The sequence below is a fragment of the Artemia franciscana genome, chromosome 18 (assembly GCF_032884065.1).
Source record: "Artemia franciscana chromosome 18, ASM3288406v1, whole genome shotgun sequence".
NCBI lineage: Eukaryota > Metazoa > Arthropoda > Branchiopoda > Anostraca > Artemiidae > Artemia > Artemia franciscana.
In genome coordinates, this window is record NC_088880.1 from 31,660,688 (window position 1) to 31,681,147 (window position 20,460).

General features: G+C 34.8%; 2 protein-coding genes across 2 annotated transcripts in view; one reads left to right on the forward strand and one right to left on the reverse strand.

Moving 5' to 3' along the window:
* Window positions 1–2,116: 2,116 nt before the first annotated feature.
* Window positions 2,117–12,384, reverse strand: LOC136038457 (NEDD4-binding protein 2-like). The gene is made up of 4 exons (XM_065721527.1): window positions 12,238–12,384; window positions 8,359–8,530; window positions 4,572–4,692; window positions 2,117–2,314 (listed from the first exon to the last, which is right to left on the reverse strand). The coding sequence occupies exons 1-4, from the start codon at window positions 12,268–12,270 to the stop codon at window positions 2,269–2,271; spliced, it is 372 nt and encodes a 123-aa protein (XP_065577599.1). The 5' UTR covers window positions 12,271–12,384; the 3' UTR covers window positions 2,117–2,268.
* Window positions 12,385–13,908: 1,524 nt separating this feature from the next.
* Window positions 13,909–20,460, forward strand: part of LOC136038430 (uncharacterized) — an 11,855-nt gene continuing 5,303 nt past the window's right edge. The window contains exon 1 of the mRNA XM_065721504.1: window positions 13,909–13,960. Coding sequence (XP_065577576.1) covers window positions 13,909–13,960 — 52 coding nt within the window. The remainder of the gene's footprint in view (window positions 13,961–20,460) is intronic.

Here is a 20,460-nt window from a genome sequence, read left to right on the forward strand (position 1 = left end):
ATGCAAGTTTCGTTTTAATTATTCCTCTGCAGAGAGCCAAAATCAAAACATGCATTAATTCAAAAACGTTCAGAAATTAAATAAGAAAAACAGGTTTTTTCAACTGAAAGTAATGAGCGACATTAAAACTTAAAACGAACAGAAATTACTTCGTATATGAAAGGGGCTGCTTCCTCATCAACGCCCCGCTCTTTACGCTAAAGTTTTTTACTGTTTTAAAAAGAAGAGTTGAGAGAAAGAGTCAAACTTTAGTGTAAAGAGCGGGGCGTTGATGAGGAAGCAGCCCCTTTCATATACGAAGTAATTTCTGTTCGTTTTAAGTTTTAATGTCGCTCTTTACTTTCAGTTGAAAAAACCTGTTTTTTTTATTTAATACCCATCAAAGGCTACGAACCTGAGAAAATTCGTCTGACTATCGAAAAAAGGGAGAAACTTCCCCTGAAAGTCGAATAATCTTAATGAAAATTACACCATTAGATTCAGCATATCAGAAAACCCTACTGTAGAGGTTCCAAGCTTCTACCTGCAAAAACGTGGAATTTTGTATTTTTTGCCAGAAGCACGCATGCTTGTTTATTTGTTTTTTTCCCCCAGAGGTGACTATATCGACCCGGTGATCTTAGAATATTGCGAGAGGGCTCTTTCTAACATAAATTAAAAGTTCTAGCGCCCTTTTTAGTGACCAAAAAATTAGAGGGCAACTGGGCCCCCTCCCACACGCCACTCTATTCCCAAAATCGATAAAAAAAAAAATTTGAGATAGCTATTTTGTTCAGCATAGTTAAAAGGCCTATTAACTATGTCTTAGAGATAAAATGACCCCCATAGCACATGGGAAAAGCTTTTTTAAATTATAAAATTTGCCCATTGCTTACGTATAGTATTTGTTATTGGCAAGCATGAATACATTTTTCGGGTGGGAAGGAGAATTTTCTCTGGGGGATTTTGCACGGGGAGAATTTTCTATGAAGAAGGATGTTTCCACGGGGTGAACTTTTTAGGGGAAATTGTATACTGGGGGAATTTGGCAGAAATCCTATACGAATTTTTATTTTATGTCTTGCTTTCTCTAAACCGACTCAGTTTTAAGCGTGGAGGTATTAAGGGTAATTGTCTGGGGTAAATTTTCACCATTAGTGAATTTTCCAGAGGATATTTCCGTGGGTTGGGGGATTTTTCCGTAGAGTCGAAGCCAGATTTCCTGGCATTATTTAAAAGACTATTAAAATTGAAGAAAAAAAACATGTTTTTCAACTGAAAGTGAGGAGCAACATTAAAACTTAAAACGAACAAAATTTATTACATTTTTAAAGGGGGGAGGGTCCCCTTCCTCAACACCTTGCTCTGCATCCTCTCTCTACATTTCCTTTGAGTTTCACCTTAATAACCGAAGCTTTTTTGAGAACCAGGATCACAAATGCCCTTTTTTCAAATCAATTAGAGATCATGCTGTAACTAAGCAGTATCCAGAGAAAATTTTCAACAGGTTCGAGGTCCTTTAGCAGTGAGATGATAGTGAATCTGCATTGAAGGTCTTCAAAGATAATACTCTTGCAGTGGCAACTGGTATTGCAGGAAAGATGCAGTGTAAGAAAAAAGAATGGATCAGTAGCGAGTCCCTCACCATCACTGATTGCAGCCGAGAAGCACGCTTTCGTGGGGACATGACGACATGTAGACATGACATGACAACATAACAGACAGACATGACAACATGTTAAACAAAGAGGGTAACACCAACCTACAAAAGCACAACACCTTTATTGACGGCAAGGTCTACGAGCTTTCAAGAGGCCGTGAAAAATAGGATATAGAAGCCGCATAAGAGATGCTTCGTGAGCTTTCAGGTCAACATAATCAGATTAGGACGGATCTCCGAAATATCAGCGCCGAAAAAAAATTGCAACCAACGTAGCGTGAAAACAATATCAATTAATTGCAACACTGTTGAAATTCAGAACTGAGTTTAAGTATTTGAACAACAAATCGTATTGGTATGGTTATATATGTTTATATATTATATATGTTTTGTATGGCTTTCGTTTTATGGCTAACAAATTAAATTAGCCGTGATTCATTGAGTTCCAATCTATTGCGGGTATCAAATGGTTCTTTTTCTGATTTTAAAATAATATATTATAACATTTACCCCAAAAGTACAAATACAGAATAATTGAACGCTCACTATCAAAACATAACTAAATGCATAAAAACTGCAACTACTATTTGAACAATGGCATTGTACTGAATTTCTTGCAATGAGCAATTTCACTGAAGCCGCACCTTCAACATCCCTGGATTTGCTTCTTCAAATCTAGAAAATATAAAAAAAATACAATGTAAATACTTTTTAGACCAGACTGCTTTTTCATTTACTGAATTTAAGAGAAAAAACGAGTATAAGTTAAATAAAACAGTGATACAAAAAAATCCGAATATTTCGATTCCATATCAGAGAGCCTTTATCAAGGGGAAAAAGGTAAAGTCAAATTAAACTAAGCGCAAGATATAAAGAAAAAGATAAAAAGAAAAAATACAAAAAAGAAAACACACAAAAAACAACAAATTAATAATACTCGCATTAATGCAGTTTGAATGTTACATTAAAGTTTTAACAATACAGCAGCTCACAAAGAGTATTAGTATTAATAGAGATGGGGAGGAATTTAGATTAAATCCGATATACAATAACTTAATAGGTCAAAATTTCAACCAGTAATATGTTACATAAATAAATATTTCTTAGATCAAACTGCTTTTCCATTTACAAAAATTTAGAGGGAAAGAACTGATCTAATTTAAATAAAGCAGTGGAATAAAACAAAAGATAAAAAAAATTAAATAATAAAAAAAATTGAATATTTCGATTCCACGTTTGGGAACCTTTTTCAAAGGAAAAAAATAATTGAAGGAAAAGAAACAATCTTTTTAAAATTAACCCTTCTAAAGAAAACGACAACCAAACGCTCATAAACAAAGAACAACAACAACAAAAAATAGACAAAGATACAAGATACAAAAATATACAAAGAACAACAAATAAGGAAAAACATTTTACTTCAAAAATAATTGAAGGAAAGGAAACAATTTTTTTAAATTAACTCATCTAAAGAAAACGACAACCAAACACACTTAAACAAAGAACAGCAACAACAGAAAACAAACAAATAAATAAAGAACAAAAACAACAAAAAACAAACAAATAAAAAAAGAACAACAACAAAAAACAAACAAATAAACAAAGAACAACAACAAAAAGCAAACAAAGAACAACAACACAAAAAAAAACAACAAAGAACAACAACAACAAAAAACAAAAAAATAAATATACATTTTAAACACTTCCGAACCTCCAAGAAAAATGTAATTGTCTGACTAATCAACGGGTCGGTAAATTACGAACAAATAAACGTTAAAATGGGGATAAGTCAATTTATTAGACAGTGAAAACAGATAGAAAGTCAAAAAGATCTTTCAATCACATGTGCAGCGATCGTCATCAGTATTTCTGCTTATGATGATCGCTTTACATGTGATAAAAATAACCAGACTTTTGTATCTGGTTTCTCTGTTTAAAAACTGGACTTATCCCCATTTAAACGTTCATTTGTCTGTCATAGAAACGCAGTGTGATCTCGGAAAAAATACCGTGTTTAAGGTGTTACGTCGAAAAGAAGTTCGGCAAGTCATTTAGTAAATTATTAGTTTATCAAAATAATTTACCAAAAAAATTTGGCAAATTTTTAGCTCGACAAGAGTCCCAAAAAATTAAACAAATTTAAAATTAAACATGGCCAAGTGTTTATGTTCATGAATGCCCTATAAGAAAACGGTTATTTAGGCTTAAAATAGGATAGTTTGATACAGAACAGAACGTTTAAGGTATTACGTCGAAAAAACTTGACTTACTTTGACTTCCACAAACCGCAAATTAGCCGCCATGCCAAAGCCCGAATTTACAACGCCACAGTCTCAAGCATCATGGTGTACTCATCTGAGACATGGCCGATAACCCAGACACAGCTAAGAAGGGTCGATGTCGATGAAAAGAAGTTCAGTAAATCATTTGGTAAATTATTAGTTTATCAAAACAATTTACCAACAAAATTTGGTAAATTTTTAGCTCGACAAGAGTTCCAAAAAATTAAAAAATAAACATGGCCAAGTGTTTGTGTTCATGAATGAAGGAATAAATCCAAGAAATATACAAAGGCCACATTTCACAAGTAAAGTAATGAGAATTCTACTACACTTCTATAACGAAAAAGTAACAAACGCTAAGATTTACAAGGAGTTGTTACTCTTAACTGCACAAAGGATATAAGGGAGGAGCACATGATGCAGCCTCCAGTCCCAAATAATCATGATTTTGATTTCTAAACAAATATTTGCTTATTAGGCTAACGAGATCCTGTAAAGGTTTTTCATTTTTGTTCTGTATCAAATGATCTTATTTCTAAGCCTAAATAACCGTTTTCTTGCAGGGCAAAGCTTCTTGCTAAGCAGAAAGAAAATGTAGAGGGCAGAGCAGGCAGTAAACAATTTAAAGCCAGTAGATTGCACTGACTTACCTAATTTTTTTCTGTTTTAGATAAGCCTCGACAGCTGGCTTGATCCTGGATATTCCATTTATGCTCTTTAGTCCTCTTCCGGTAATAACATGGAGAAAACCTCCTTTTGCTCTTTCGTCACCTAAAAGTATAGTGGCACATATTAAATACGAATTGGTACTGTAAAGATTTTTTCCCCAGAGAATAATTTGTCATAGATAAAGAAAAGATAGGCAACTACCTAAACTGCTAGTTCACTCTAAGCTGGTCAGCCTACACGTGACAACACTGCTTTCTTCACCTTCCCCTACATATTGAAAAGAAGTACCTAGAAAAAATATATATTCAACAGTTTAGTGTACGCTAGGAAAGCGGAAAAGTGCCAAATGCTAGATGTCGTTGGTAATTTTCTTTTGGTTACCAGTCCCAGCTTATGCTCTTAAAGTTTCATATGCTACTCGGCTGTAGCCAAGCAGTATGGAAAATAAGACAGCAAACTCAAGTTTGCCCCTCGCGGCAGTATATATCTTGGTCGCTTAAGGTTTAAAAACTGCTTACTAAGTATGAATGGTGATTTAATGGTGGACTTGTCTATATGACGGTGAATACCATGGTTCGTACTTCAGTCACACTTTCTATGGAATCAAAAGGGTAAGGTATTTATACCTTAAATAAATTAAGGTATTACTCTTCGTCAGTAACAAACGTCAGTCCAGAGTTTCATGATGTGCGTGTAACAGAATCTCCGTTCAACCCAATCCCTTTCTATCAACCCTCGTTCAACTCAACTTAAATTAAACACAACCCATGTTTAACTGAGAGAATTAACTGAACCCCATTCAACTCAACCTCCGTACAAATCAACACTCTTTTGCAATTTACCACGTGACACTCAACCGTTATGCAACTCGATCCCATTCAAATCTACCCTCGTTTAACTCAACCTCATTGAACTCGATTCCATTAAACTTAACTCCCATGCAAATCAATTTCCATGCAACTCAACCCCCAGTCCCTTCAAGCCAAAACAACTGAAACAATGTTTAAACTCAACCCCCATTCAATTCGACCCCATACAACTAAACCCTTATTTATGTGTGTAAGTGGTTACACGTTAGGTTTGATCGAATTGAATCCGGTTGAGTCGAATGGGGGTCAAACTAAATAAGGGCTGAGTTTTAGAAGACCCAATTAAATGATGGTTGAATTGCATAAGGCTGAGGGGAATGCAGTTTGAGATGAACACAGTTGAGTAGCATGAGGGGTTAAGCGACAAAAGGGTTGACTACGCCTTACACATCAGTTTTACGACTTTTCAGCCAGTGGCCATGATGGATGTTAAAGTCTCCTTGGATTACTGTACCTGATTTAGGAAACTTTTGCTTCACAAATTCCAAGAAATCTTCCAGATGTTCGGTGATTTCCATCTTTGGTGGGTTATAGACTATAGCAATAGCAAACGATTTGTTTGGTAGGTTTATTGTCACCCAAAAGACCTTCCTACAGCTAGGAATCCAAAGTAACGAAAATTGGATGTTATTTTTAAGGTATGAGTCTTAAATAGCTAATTATGATGTTCCACAACCACCAGAACCAGGGGGAAAATTACTTATAGTGATTCCCAAGTTTAGATTTGATTCTATCAGGTTTTCAAATGGCATGATAAGGATGAAAACCTACGGTTTTAAGTTCTTGGACATGAAAACCTTAACGGTGTACTCTTCACTTCTCTCCGTTTTGGATCATCCTCAGGCTGTTTTTCAAAATCCAATGGATCTGTTTTCGTCATTACTTTTTACTGTTATTTTTAAGATGGATAACAGTTACCATTCCTGAATCGGTATCCAACATTAATTCTTTTACATTTAAAAATTAATTTAAACACCCTTTTTTTTAGCTATGAGCTATTATTTGGTCTTTACTATGTTAAAGCTATCGCTGCAGTCACATTTTGAATAAATTTTGTTTGTCTTACATTTGAGTATATGTTTTTTAATTTCCATCCCTATTTGCTTTTCTTTTAAACATTTTTTGTTAAACCAGTGGTAACTTGTTGACCATATTTGGATTCAAATGTGGTAAACAAAAACCATACATCCAATCATTTCTCACTCATTAGTGATATGCTTGCCTGCAAAGCCTCTCCCTCACAGCTTGATCGGTCATGAGGTGGAACCTTGTTATCAAGACTTGTTATTAAGCACTAAATTTGTCATTTCCAATGTAAAACAAAAATACGAAAACTGATAAAATATGAAAATTTTGGCAAAGTCTCCTTTGTAGAAGTCGATACCTAAAGCGTTATACAGACAGTTGAGATTTTAGGAAATTGAATCGTAATCAGTTGATTGTTGGAAACTCGGAGATAAAATGATAAGCTTATGACAAGCATCATAAACATTGTTTATGATGTTTTTGATTTGATGGCTGATCTGAGGGTTTTCTGAGTTTATTACGAGTTTTTCCAAGCCTTTGTTAGTTTTTCTATGGGAAAACTCTAAACCTGCTTTGGTGTAATTCTCCCTTTCTTCTGTGAGGAAACCTCTCTTAAATATATGGACTGTGATAGTCATAAGGCACATTCGAACAAAGCAAAATTCATTAGAAGGTATCCAGTGTTAAGGAGGCTGCTAAAGCGTTTGGCAATGCGCAAGTTGCGCAACACAATCAATCTTTTCTTCCGAAATAGTGCTTAAATACATTCTTCTGATTGTAATTTTAGTTTTTAAAATAATATATTTAAGTCAACTAATCCAAAAGAGTTGTTTATACATTTCTTGGAATTCAACATTCCTTGGGTCGAAAATAAAAAAAAAAAAAATTTTTACAATCCATGAAAATATAAGCTTTCTTTTAGTACCTATCACACATTTTTGCTGTAGGAGTTCTAAGGGAAGAGGGAAGGGGTGAGCTTCTTGGGTAAGCTCATTCTTAAATAAATTTCATATCTCAAAGATCACCACCTGCCGAATATATCCTTGTCTAAATCATGTTTTTCGTAGAGGAAAAGTGCATAATCTTACTTAAGGACAACCTATAGATCATAGCCTTTTAGCTTCCTTGAGACAGCTTTTATGGGTTTACAACAACTAGACATATTCCAAAATCAAGAGAAGTAATTAGTTTTAGGCGAATCAGCATTTTATTTGGTTATGCTAAATGTTTCTTGTGCGATAAAAGGAGTACAAAGCCAAAAGTTTAAGAGAGAGAAAAGAGAGAGGGAGAGAGACAGAGAAGGAAAGAGATACAGAGAAGGAGGGATGGAAGTCAGATAACTCAGAAGAGGACTAAGAAACTATGTCTTGAATATCGGCTTCACTAGTCGAAGCGCGAAAACTGTAGTCCATTCATAATCATGGTTGCAGCGAAAGTTGCAACTTAGTTAAAAAAAAAAACACGGCCCGCAGTGACCAAAAAGTTAAAACGTACTAAAAAAAACTGTATATTCAGAAAGATTGCCATTTGTAACTGATTAAAAATGGTAATTATTATATCGATTTTACTTACTAGTAAAAGTTTGTTCTAAAAATAATTTTATTGGAATTTCGAAAATCAGCCTGAGACCCCTCGAAAACGGCGCCAGATCAAAACAGAAAGTACACTATTTGAACTATCAGTACTGAAGGCAACTTACAGCTTCCCAACTTAAGCAACAAGGAAAATCACTGTTTTACATGGGTGGCATTGGTGTCTCCGTTTGTTTTTTTTTTTTTATTCACCACTAGTGGGGCACTGGAACATCATAGAGAGCTGATAAAAATACTAGAATAGAGACAGTTCAATAAACCTTAGGAACCAATGCACTAACCTCTTTCAAGAACTCGCTTCAAATGCCCGTCAAGAACTTTTAAAGCTTCAGCCACATGAAGGAAGTGAAGATCCACCGTATAGCTGGAGCTGTCTTCTTTCTTTGAATTCTCAGACAAAAGTTCCATTGCTACTTCATTATAGTCTTTCGAAGCATCACCATGATAAAGAGCCTAGCAAAAGAAAGGATTCAATGTCACTTTGTATACGACGGTTGAAAATCAAAACAGACTGTAAGATTCGGTGAGAAAATGTCATGAATGTTTTGACGTTTTCTTATGTGCTTAAGTAATGAGAACGCTCTTGAGTGCATTATAGAATACACACTCAAATTGTCTATCATAGGCAGTGCAATAGCGCTGAGTAAGTAAAGAGCGAAGTAGACATAATGTATCATTATCATTATTATTTTTCACCAAGGCACTTTGCATAGAAGTTGTCGTAGGAACTTCGGAAAAGAATCAATCGATTAAGAATTGTAAGTTCTAGTACCCTTTTTAAGAGTCAAAAGTGATTGCAGGGTAACTAGTCCCCTCTCATGCACATTTTCCACCAAAGACCAATGATCAAAATTAAGAGAAAGCCATATTATTCAGCATAGTTGAAAGGTCCAGTAACTATGTCTTTGGGTAGAACAAATCCCTAGAGCCCTTGGAGCAAGGGCTATTATTAATAAAATTTGTCCTTCTTTTGAGCTTATGAAGTCTTGAGTTTTCTGACACATTTTTTTCGTTACTTTCAGGGAATGCCATCAAGACAATAGGAAATTAAGGGCAAAAAAAGTATTTTGAAGCTAAAACCTAAAAAGTGGACTTGGTCAGATTGTTCGCTGAAAGGCTATGTTTCTAGCTATTGCCATATTCAAGAAAAGAATTTAATAAGGGTCTCTGCAGGTAGAAAATTACTTAGTAATATGATACTTTTTAGACTGAGGGATGCTGTTGTCGAAGTTTTAAGAGAAGAGCAGTGCGACTGCAGAGAAAGTAGAAGAAGTATTGACCAAATTTTCACTCTTAGATTAATAATTAAGAAGTGCTTAAGCTGTCAAAGACCTTTGGTCCTCAGTTTTATAGATTATGAGTAAGCGCAATTCTGTTGATAGAAGAGCAATAGCAAAAGACGGAGGGAGCGGTGAAGATATTAAAAGTAGAATAGCCAAGGCTCAGGGCGCTTCTTTCACAGTAAAGAAAAAGTTCGGAAGAATAGGAAGATAAGCTTATAAACCAAGATTAGAATATTGGAAGCTATAGTGATGACAGTGGTCAAATATGGCTGTGAGGCATGAGCGCTCCGAAAAGCGAATGAAGATTTGCTAGGTATTTTCCAGAGAAATTACCTACGGATTGTTCTGGGTACCCGGCTGACTGACCGTATTTCAAACAGTAGGCTGTACGAAAAATGCGGTTTAATGTCGCTTTCTCGGGCTATAATGAAAGAAAGGTTGAAATGGCTAGGGCATGTTCTGCGGATGAATGATGACAGATTGCCGAAGATTGGTCCTTTTCAGCCTAAGATCTTGGGTTCAACGGAAACCAGGTCGTCCTCGTTGGGGGTGGGAGGATGTCATAAAGAAAAATTTAAAGGAAATGGGAACTTCTTGGGAGGGTGTAATGAGTGAGGCTTTCAATAGTTTGGGGTGGAGGAAGAGCTTGCGTAGCTGTGTTGGTCTCAGGCGGCTTGGTGCTGCGGTGAGTTGTTAGTAGAAGTAGTACTTAACTTGCTCGATACAGTAGCTATTTTTCTGAAATTATAGCGCAGAATAAATTCAGTTCCTCTGTAACGAGCAACAAACTGCTTTACTTCAATATTGAACCATCTTTAAATTAATGCCGCCAATTAAGATCTTTCTTCTAATCATGGTTAATTGTCCTTGTATTGGGTCTACCTCTGGATTTTCACGCTTAGATTCTTTACTGCTAGTATTTATAAAAAAACAATTTAGTAAATATCTGGGTGTTTATGATTTGAGCATTGATAAATAACATGATTTTACCTTTGCTTGGCATGCTTAGATTCTTTTGAAGAGTTTATGCATATTACCGTACTAAATCGCGGCGAATTATAGGCATTGTTGTGTTTGAGGAAAACCAGCAAAGGGTATAATAATATGAAATGAGTTCTCAATGCACATTATGCGAGCAGAACTTATTAAGAGGGGGATGAACTCAGAAAATCATTGATGGTATTTAATGGTAATTAAAGAGCGACCAAACTGAAGACATGTGACTAAAGTAATTCAAAATAATTAAAGCATTTAAATAATTAATTAAAGAACTAAAATTAAGAATTTATTTGAAATATTTCAAAAATTAAAGTTGAGTTCTTTTTTCAATATTTTTTTAAGTAATTAGAATTTAAAGAATTAAGGTAATTAAAGAGAGGGTAATTAGCAATCGGAAGAGTCAATAGCAGAAACGACAGTTTTAGAACTGTATAAGCATCAGGAGAACTTAATTTTGTAAAAGTCCAAGTATATAAAATCAATCAAGTTAAAAGCTACCTTTTAGAAGTTAGTAGACTAAAAACATTTAAATAATTTTAGAAAAAAAGGAAAAATACCCCAAAAACTAGGCTTGTATTGATGAACCTCGTACCCTGAAATTTGAAAGAACACAGCATATGTTTCAGTCTATTATCTACGAAATTATTTTTTTAAGAATAAAAAGACAAAAGGGTTCAAATAAATGACAGGCTATGGAGGAATCCCTGAGACCTACTGGCAGTCTCGAGGAGGAAATGTTTTATTTAAATATGGAGAAAACACCAAAAAAAAAGTAGATTTCATTGAAAATACCAAGAAACCGAAAATCTAGGGGGAAAGTCCCCCTTGATTGGCGCTTCTGCTAACAAGTAGTGTCCAACAATGAGTAAAATACCCTCTACCTCTCTCTCCCAGAACGAATTCATAATGTGACCCCACTGGAAATATGTAGTAATATGGAAAGTGAGTTTTTTTTTATTTCGGCAGCGGTTTTCTCACGAGAGTATTGATTTTCTGTTATTCATTTCCTAATTGTTTCGTCTCCGCAAGCGATATAGTTTAGAAGAATTCAATTTTATCGAAGAACTATGAGATTCTTTTTGAGAAGAGAAACCCAACTATAAATGAAAGAATAAAAAGACAAAATGGTTGTCAGGCTATTGAGAATTTCCTGAGACCTAATGGCAGTCTCAAAGGACTTCGACGCTATTAAGACATTGCATCACAACCATGCACAAAAGGATGGAAAACAGAAAAAGAAGAAAAAACCAAGGATATTCTTTTATTTATCTAAAGTAACACCATCATAAATTTCATGATCGTACAAAAAGATTACAGAAAAAGTGCAACATCCCATAGAAGAGATATTCTATCAATAGAAAACATAAATCGACTATATAGAAAGTATATAAAATATGAAAATGTAGGAAATAAGTAAAAATATAAGCAGAATATCCTACAGAATTGTAAATATAACTAGACAATAAATAAAAGAAGAAAGCATAAAAAAGAAATTGTTCCAATTTACTTTATTTCTGAGATTAGATTCTAAATAACAAGGGTGGTGTTTTAGCTTATTTTTAGCCAATATCGTTTTCCTGGTATTGGTGGTTATATACTCTGCGGAAATTTTCTATGGGAGTATTTTTTTATACTCCCATAAAAAAAATGAAAATTCTATGGGAGTATTTTTACGGGCTACGTCATGCATTTATACGGCCTTGAACATAAGCTACCGGCGGAGAACATGATTTCAAACGATCATTCAAATATACTTTACCTTTTGGACAAATATGGTACATTTTCAGTGGAACTTTTATCCCGAAACTACAGCAGAATCAAAACCTGAATAAATGGGTAGTTCTGATTTTGAGAGTACAAGATAAGAAGAAAACATACCTGTTGTGCGTAGTATGAGGCAACAGCGGGCATGCCTTTACGGAAGGCTTCGTTAGCTTTCGACAAATAGTGCTTCCTTTGGTTATTATATTCTTGTGCACAAGCTCTTGCAGTTTTCCAGTCAGTAATTGGCACGGCCACATCTTCTGTCTGTAAATATAAATGAGAATATATATATATATATATATATATATATATATATATATATATATATATATATATATATATATATATATATATATGTATATATATATATATTTATATATATATATATATATATATATATATATATATATATATATATATATATACATATATATATATATATATATATATATATATATATATATATATATATTATGAAGAGAAATCACCAATGCAACAGCACAAACACATAAAAAAAAAAAGAAAAAAAAAGAGACATAAGGAGAAAAGGAAGACTGTTTTCCTATATATATATATATATATATATATATATATATATATATATATATATATATATATATATATTATATATATGACGTGAACCGTATATATATAAATATATATATATATGTATATATATATATATATATATATATATATATATATATATATATATATATATATATGTATATATATATATATATATATATATATGTATATATATATATATATACATATATATATATATATATATATATATATATATATATATATATATATATATATATATATATATATATATATATATATATATTTATATATATACGGTTCACGTCACTTGGCACGCGGCAGGCTTCTATATATGGATTCTCATTGTCGTTTGTCTTCTAAACGCAGACAATTTGAGCCTTTTCTTGATGTCATGACGTCCAAATAGACCTAAATTAAAAGTAGTGTCTTTAAAAAATTACGTTGTTTTATCGGAATTTTAAATTTTGCCTCGGCCTGTCTTTTGTCATTATGAAAGACATATTGCCCGACCTTTGTTTCTTTTAATTGTTCAGGTGGTGGGACAAAAATTTATATTGCCTTGGCATGTCTTTTGTAATTATGAGAGACATATCGTCGAACCTTTGATTCTTTTAATTGTTCAGGTGGTGGGACAAAAATTTCTTTTTCTTCCATCGATTTGTCTAGTCCAGGTTTTTTTTTATTTTCAAGGATATGGTATTCAACGGTATTCAATTTTATTTTCAAAGGTATTCCAAGACCCAAGCGTCATCGCAATCATTTTCAATGTGTTTAGTTCGTTTTATCTCGGCTTGTCTTTCGTTATCATGAAATAAGTGTCGCCAAGCCTTTGATGTTTTTTTTTACACATGTATGGAAGGCATTGATGACCTTATCCATGTCAAAATCTCAGACCCAATCATCAGCACTATCGTTTTAACACGTTATTTTAACACGTTAATTTTAACACGTTTTGATTCTTGCTATCCAGGTTGATTTTCATCGACTCGTTCACATCTCAGTGCCGCATGTTTTCTAACAAGCGTGTCTTTTCTTTTCATTTTCAGTTGTGAGACACCGAAGCTGTTCTTCTAGCCACGTGTGTATTTGCTCTTCATTTTCATTTTTGACACGCTCTCGATTCGTTTTTGCATATCTTCTAACCGCCCGTGTCTTTGCTCTTTATTTTCATTTTAGATACGTTTTTGGATTTTGATAACTTCAGAAAATTTAGCAATGGCCTTTGCTTTAGCTGCCCGTATAGGTGTTTTCGCAATTGATTGTCCAGGTTATCGATTTTCACATCTTATCAGGTTTCATAGTTCAGGTGTTGGTTCCAAACAATCACCGTTTATAGTAACAGCAACTGTAAATTTTCATTTTTTAGGCCTTCCAACAGACATAATATCATATAAATAACTAATGCGTCGGAAACTCAACAATCTTATTTATTCTATGCATGAAACCATATATGAAAAGGCTTATATGACGTTATAAGTGAGGCCATACGAAATGCTTATATGATGCACTAGCGTAGTACATGACGTTACTTGCAAAAACTAAGATTAAGGCTCTTAACGAATTTTCTCAGACTTTTGACCTACCTAGATCTTTTTTTTATGATAGGATATCCACGATTTCTCTCAAAATTGAGGAGTATATCAAATACATAAATTAAATTGAAAAAATTCTTCAACAAATGGAACAAAGCAACGATTTACAATGCGCTTTATAACATAATTGAATGAAATATGTAAAAAAAAATCAACATCTTGAACAACTTTTAATTCTTTAAAAAAGGGATAAGATTATACATAGCAAGAATATTTTCAGGCTTGTGGTAAAATTCATTCGTCTTAATCTTAGCTACTTCCAGCAGTTTTTTTTTATGTTAAACCTCTAAACTAATTCATTGTTACTAAAGCAACCAAGAAAACCAAGTAAAAAGTAAATAGAAAGTAAAAGTAAGTAAAAAGTAAAAGTAAATTTACAATATTTGCAATAACAAAGGCAAATTGATGTAAGTCTAAAATTTCTAAAAAGAAGGGAAGGATAGAAAACATGCAAACGGGCTACTGGGTCAATAAGGGAACCTAAGACACTACGATGATGGATACCAAGTAGTAGTATTATTGATCCAAGTACCTTACTAATTTTTTCTTGAATATTTAAAGTTAACATCGACTTCGAATCTCGAGCTGAAGCACAATAAGGTAACCCCAGATACAAAATAGTATCAGAAACAAATATACACACACTCACGTATATATATATATATATATATATATATATATATATATATATATATATATATATATATATATATATATATATATATATATATATATATATATATATATATATATATATATATATATATATATATATATATATATATATATATATATATATATATCTTTTTTGACCATGTCTCACTTTTGGACCATGTTTTGAACTGCGACACAGCTTACTGGTTGTGATTCTCATGACAGCATCGAAACTGTAATCAGTCGATAATGTTATTTCACATGAACTAAGGACGTTAAATAGTCCTGCCAACTTTTGAAGTTTTGGACCTTCTGTAAAACTCCCCAGCCCACCCTCTTACTGTGTCTTGCACTTCCCAACCAAGTATTTCTTCTATTTCTAGGAATGGGGAAATAACAAAACCTAATTTGACTGCTTTCTTAGAGACAGTGAAAGGTTTGGTTGAAATGATTTAATGTATATATCCATTTCAAGTTAAACAAGAGCTAAGAGCTCATATGGCACTTGTGACGAGGCGAGAAGAGCTAAGAGCCAAGAGATCATATGGTATGAGATCTAACAAAATTCTATGAATCAATAGATTGATTTAAAAAGGAAAATAAGAGGCTTAATGCCGGTCAGGATTTAAAATAAGAGCTCTGAGTCACGATGTCCTTCTAAATATCAAAATTCCTTAAGATCCGATAACCCACTCGTAAGTTATAAATATCTAATTTTTTCTAATTTTTCCTCTCCCTTTAGCACCCCAGATTGTCGAATCTGGGAAAACGACTTTATCAAGTCAAATTGTGCAGCTCCCTGACACGCCTACCAATTTTCATCGTCCTAGCACGTCCAGAAGCACCAAACTCGCCAAATCACTGAACCCCTCCCCCCGACTCCCCCAAAGAGAGCGAATCCAGTACGATTCTGTCAATCACGTATCAAGGACATTTGTTTATTCTATCCACCAAGCTTCATCCCGATTCCTCCTCTCCAAGTGTTTTTCCAAGATTTCCCCCTCCAACTACCCACAATGTCAAAAGATCTGGTCGGGATTTGAAATAAGAGCTCTGAGACATGAATTCCTTCTAAAAATCAAATTCGTAAGATAAAAATACCCCAATTTTCACTTTTTCCAAGAATTCCGGTTTCCCCCTCCAACTCCCCCCAATGTCACAGGATCTGGTCGGAATTTAAAATTAGAACTTTAAAGCACAAGATCCTTCTAAATATCAAATTTCATTAAGATCTGGTCACCCTTTCGTAAGTTACAAATGCCTCAATTTTCAAAATTACCCCCCCCCCCCAATTCCACCGAAGAGAGCAGATTCGGTCCGGTTATGTCAGTCACGTATCTTAAACAGGTTTATATTCTTCCCATCCAGTTTCATCCTGGTCTCACCGCTTTAAGTATTTTCTAAGATTTCCGGTCCCCCCAACTGCCCCCACCCCAATTACGCTTGATCCGGTTGAGATCTAAAATAAGAGATATGAGTTACGAGGTCCTTCTAAATATGAAGTTTCATGAAGATCCGATTACTCCTTCGTAAGTTAAAAATACGTCATTTTTTCTTATTTTTCAGAATTAACCCCCCCCCCCCAATGGAGCGGATCCGTTCCAATTATGTAAATCACGTATGTAAGACTTCTGCTTATTTTTCCCACCAAGTTTCATCCCGATCCCTCCAATCTAAGCGTTTTCCATGATTTTAGGTTCTCCCACCCCAAACTCCCCCCAATGTCACCAGATCCGGTCAGGATTTAAAATAAAAGCTTTGAGACACGATATCCTTCTAAATATAAAATTTCATTGAGATCCGATCACCTGTTCGTAAGTTAAAAATACCTCATTTTTTCTAATTTTTCAGAATTAACCCCTCCCCCAACTACCCCAAAGAGAGCGGATCCGTTCCGGTTATGTCAATCATGTATCTAGGACTAGTGCTTATTTTTCCCACCAAGTTTCATCCCGATCCCTCCACTCTAAGTGTTTTCCAAGTTTTAGGTTTCCCCCTCTCAACTCCCCCTCCCAATGTCACCAGATCTGGTCGGGTTTAAAGTAAGAGCTCTGAGCCACGATATCCTTCTAAATATCAAATTTCATTGAGATCCATCACCCGTTCGTAAGTTAAAAATACCTCATTTTTTCTAATTTTTCAGAAATAACACCCCCCCCCCAACTACGCCAAAGAGAGCGGATCCGTTCAGTTTATGTCAATCATGTATCTAGGACTTGTGTTTATTTTTGCCACCAAGTTTCATCCCGATCCCTCCACTCTAAGTGTTTTCCAAGTTTTAGGTTTCCCCCTCCCAACTCCCCCTCCCAATGTCACCAGATCTGGTCGGGTTTAAAATAAGAGCTCTGAGCCACGACATCCTTCTAAATATCAAATTTCATTGAGATCCATCACCCGTTCGTAAGTTAAAAATACCTCATTTTTTCTAATTTTTCAGAAATACCCCCCCCCCCCCAACTACGCCAAAGAGAGCGGATCCGTTCCGTTTATGTCAATCATGTATCTAGGACTTGTGTTTATTTTTACCACCAAATTTCATCCCGATCCCTCCACTCTAAGTGTTTTCCAAGTTTTAGGTTTCCCCCTCCCAACTCCCCCCCCCCAATGTCACTAGGTCCGGTCGGGATTTAAAATACGAGCTCTAAGACACGATATCCTTCTAAACATCAAAGTTCATTGGGATCCGATCACCCGTTCGTAAATTAAAAATACCTCATTTTTTCTAATTTTTCAGAGTTACCCCCCCCCCCAACTACCCCAAAGAGAGCGGATCCATTATGGTTATGTCAATCATGTATCTGGGACTTGTGCTTATTTTTCCCATCAAGTTTCATCCCGATCCTTCCACTCTAAGCGTTTTCCAAGATTTTAGGTTTCCCCCCTCCAACTCCCCCCAATGTCATCAGATCCGGTCGGGATTTAAAATGAGAGCTCTGAGACACAATATCATTTCAAACATCAAATTTCATTAAGATCCCATCACCCACTCACAAGTTAGAATACTTCATTTTTTCTATTTTCTTTCGAATTAACCGGCCCCCCACTCCCCCCAGATAGTCAAATCGGGAAAACGACTATTTCTAATTTAATCTGGTCTGGTCCGGTCCGTGACACGCTTGCCAAATTTCATCGTCCTAGCTTACCTGGAAGTGCCCAATGTAGCAAAACCGGGACCGACAGACAGACAGACCGACAGAATTTGCGATTGCTATGTCACTTGGGTAATACCAAGTGCCATAAAAAAGCCACTGTCTCAAAATTTGACAACTAACTGATTTAATTGTTTTTGTAATATCAATGGTTGACATGAAATTGGTCTTCCGTTGCTCAATTAGCAAGTCACTAAGTCGCTAGCAAAGACTTTCATCTCAAGGAACATGACTATCCACTTTTTGAGATTCCATGCTTGTCATACATGTCTGCTAGCTCAAAAATACCCGAATTACCCTAAACGCAACCACTGGATACTGCTCTGGTAGAGAATATCGAATTTTCTGTTTCCAGGTTCTTCAAGAATTGTGTGAAATTGTCTGTGGTTAAGCGCCCTACCTTTGACTGGGTTGATTATACTGGCAGCTGGGTTAGTTACATGATTGATGTTTCTTTCAACTTTAGGCAGAATTCATACATCAGAATCTCGTTCATGCCTGAGTTCCCCAGTCTTTTTCACACTACAAACTCTGTCGAAGACCAAGTTCGAGACTAAACCCAACGAAATACGCAAATCAATTCAAATTTAAGTAATAGTACACGTCACAATGATCAAGGAAAAAATAGAACGGATTCAGAAACGAGTTTTTTTAAGACTGATACCTAAACTGAAAACATGCTAGTTATTTAAAAAAAAAGATCGAATTAGAATCTGGAAAGCCAAAGACTTGTTACGCTAGTATACTTAAGCTAGTTAAGCTAGTATTTCGTATTTTTGTTTATTGTTAAATAATAAATTCACTGAAATTGTATTTAGATTCATCACTGTCAATTTCCTTAACTGTCTTCCCCACCAGTCCTTATTTTGAAAATTTGACTGATTCAGATTGATCTAATTTTTCAAAATTTGAAAAATGCTGAAGTATATTTTCAGACAGGATTTAAAACCACCAAACCGCCTAAGGAAGAATTCGATGCTTAATACAGGACAGGTTAAACTGTCTGGGCACCATCTTACACCAAATTTCCTGGTGAAGTTCCAAGTGGGCAAACTGAAAAGGCCCGGCTCGGATGGTCTTGAATTTTAGGCCCTTGCATCTTGTACCCTTATTCCCAGCAGTCGTTGGACTTATGCCGTTATGCCTAGTATACCAGTAGTCGTTATGCTTATACGTTAAACCATTTTGTTAACTGCCAATCCATTCCTTTCAAAACATCCCCTTACTACATCGGATAAATCAAAACCTCTGGTTGGTTAAGCGCTAAGTAATTCTTTCGTGAGCTGAAAATTAGTATTCATGCTAAGCACAAAATATTAAGAGCTGTGTCATATCCTGTACACCATCCAATACAAGGTAATAGTACACAATGCTCCGACCTTGAAGTTGCTTGAAGTTGCTATTTATTTTTCTACACGTTCGAAAACATATCTTCTTGCTAAAGAAATTCTGTCAAACTTTCTTTTCGGTTTTGGAGACATAATTTGTGCATGATCTGACAAGCATGATAAATTTATTATCAGGAAAAAGCTTGTTACGCTTGATGATCTTGTGACATAGCATCAAACCCGCTTCAGTTGCAATATTTGAAGTTGGATGATGATAATTATTTGAAGTTGGATGCCTCCAACTTCAATTTTTGAAGTTGGAGGCCTCTGACATTACTGAAACATTGTTTAGCAGTCCTTCTACAAACACATGGCATTCTTCTTCAATTTCCATTTTTCTAGCAGCAATCATTATTAATTTCATGGCTACCTCGATTCATTTCTTAATTGTGATTTCCAAAATTTCAATATAAAAAATTAACTCAAGGCCTGCGTAATATGGCACTTCCGGTTGAGCAGAGATACGTCAAACAGCTACAGAACCTTTTCATGTGAAACGAAACCCGAGATTTTAGGCCTTTAGGGTCTTTGAGACATGAACCTCAACCCAGCCAGTATGTGGGTATATGCAGCCACAAAAATTAAGCTGTTGAAATTTAATACTTCGGATAGAGCAGAAATGGAATCACAGAGGGAAAAATCAAAATATTATCAAAAAATAAGATAGACGGAAGATTACAATACATAACAGATATTTGTATACAGGCAACATGTGGCACACAAGCCGTAGTCTACCCACCCCTGCCTAAACAGTCGAAATCAAATAGAGTCAAGCTTTTGGGCATTTGGGGTCTTTGAGGTCTGAGAATCGACCTAAAGAGTATGGGTGTTCGCAGCCACAAAAAATAAGGTGTTGTAATTTTATTCTTCCAGTTGAGCAGAAATGGAGTCACGGATGGAAAAAAAATAAGAAAAATATCAGAATAAAAAAGAGAAAGATGATAGACGATTACAACCCACAACAGATATTTGTCTTCTAGCTAT

Bases quoted from the DNA above. Each gene is read 5' to 3' on its own strand.
- LOC136038457 (XM_065721527.1), bottom strand. From the start codon at position 12,270: ATGCCCGCTGTTGCCTCATACTACGCACAACAG. The intron at 4,693-8,358 runs GTTAGTGCATTG...CTATACTTTTAG, and splicing joins GAAGCGAGTTCTTGAAAGAG to GTGACGAAAGAGCAAAAGGA. The intron at 2,315-4,571 runs GTAAGTCAGTGC...TATATTTTCTAG, and splicing joins CTAAAACAGAAAAAAATTAG to ATTTGAAGAAGCAAATCCAG.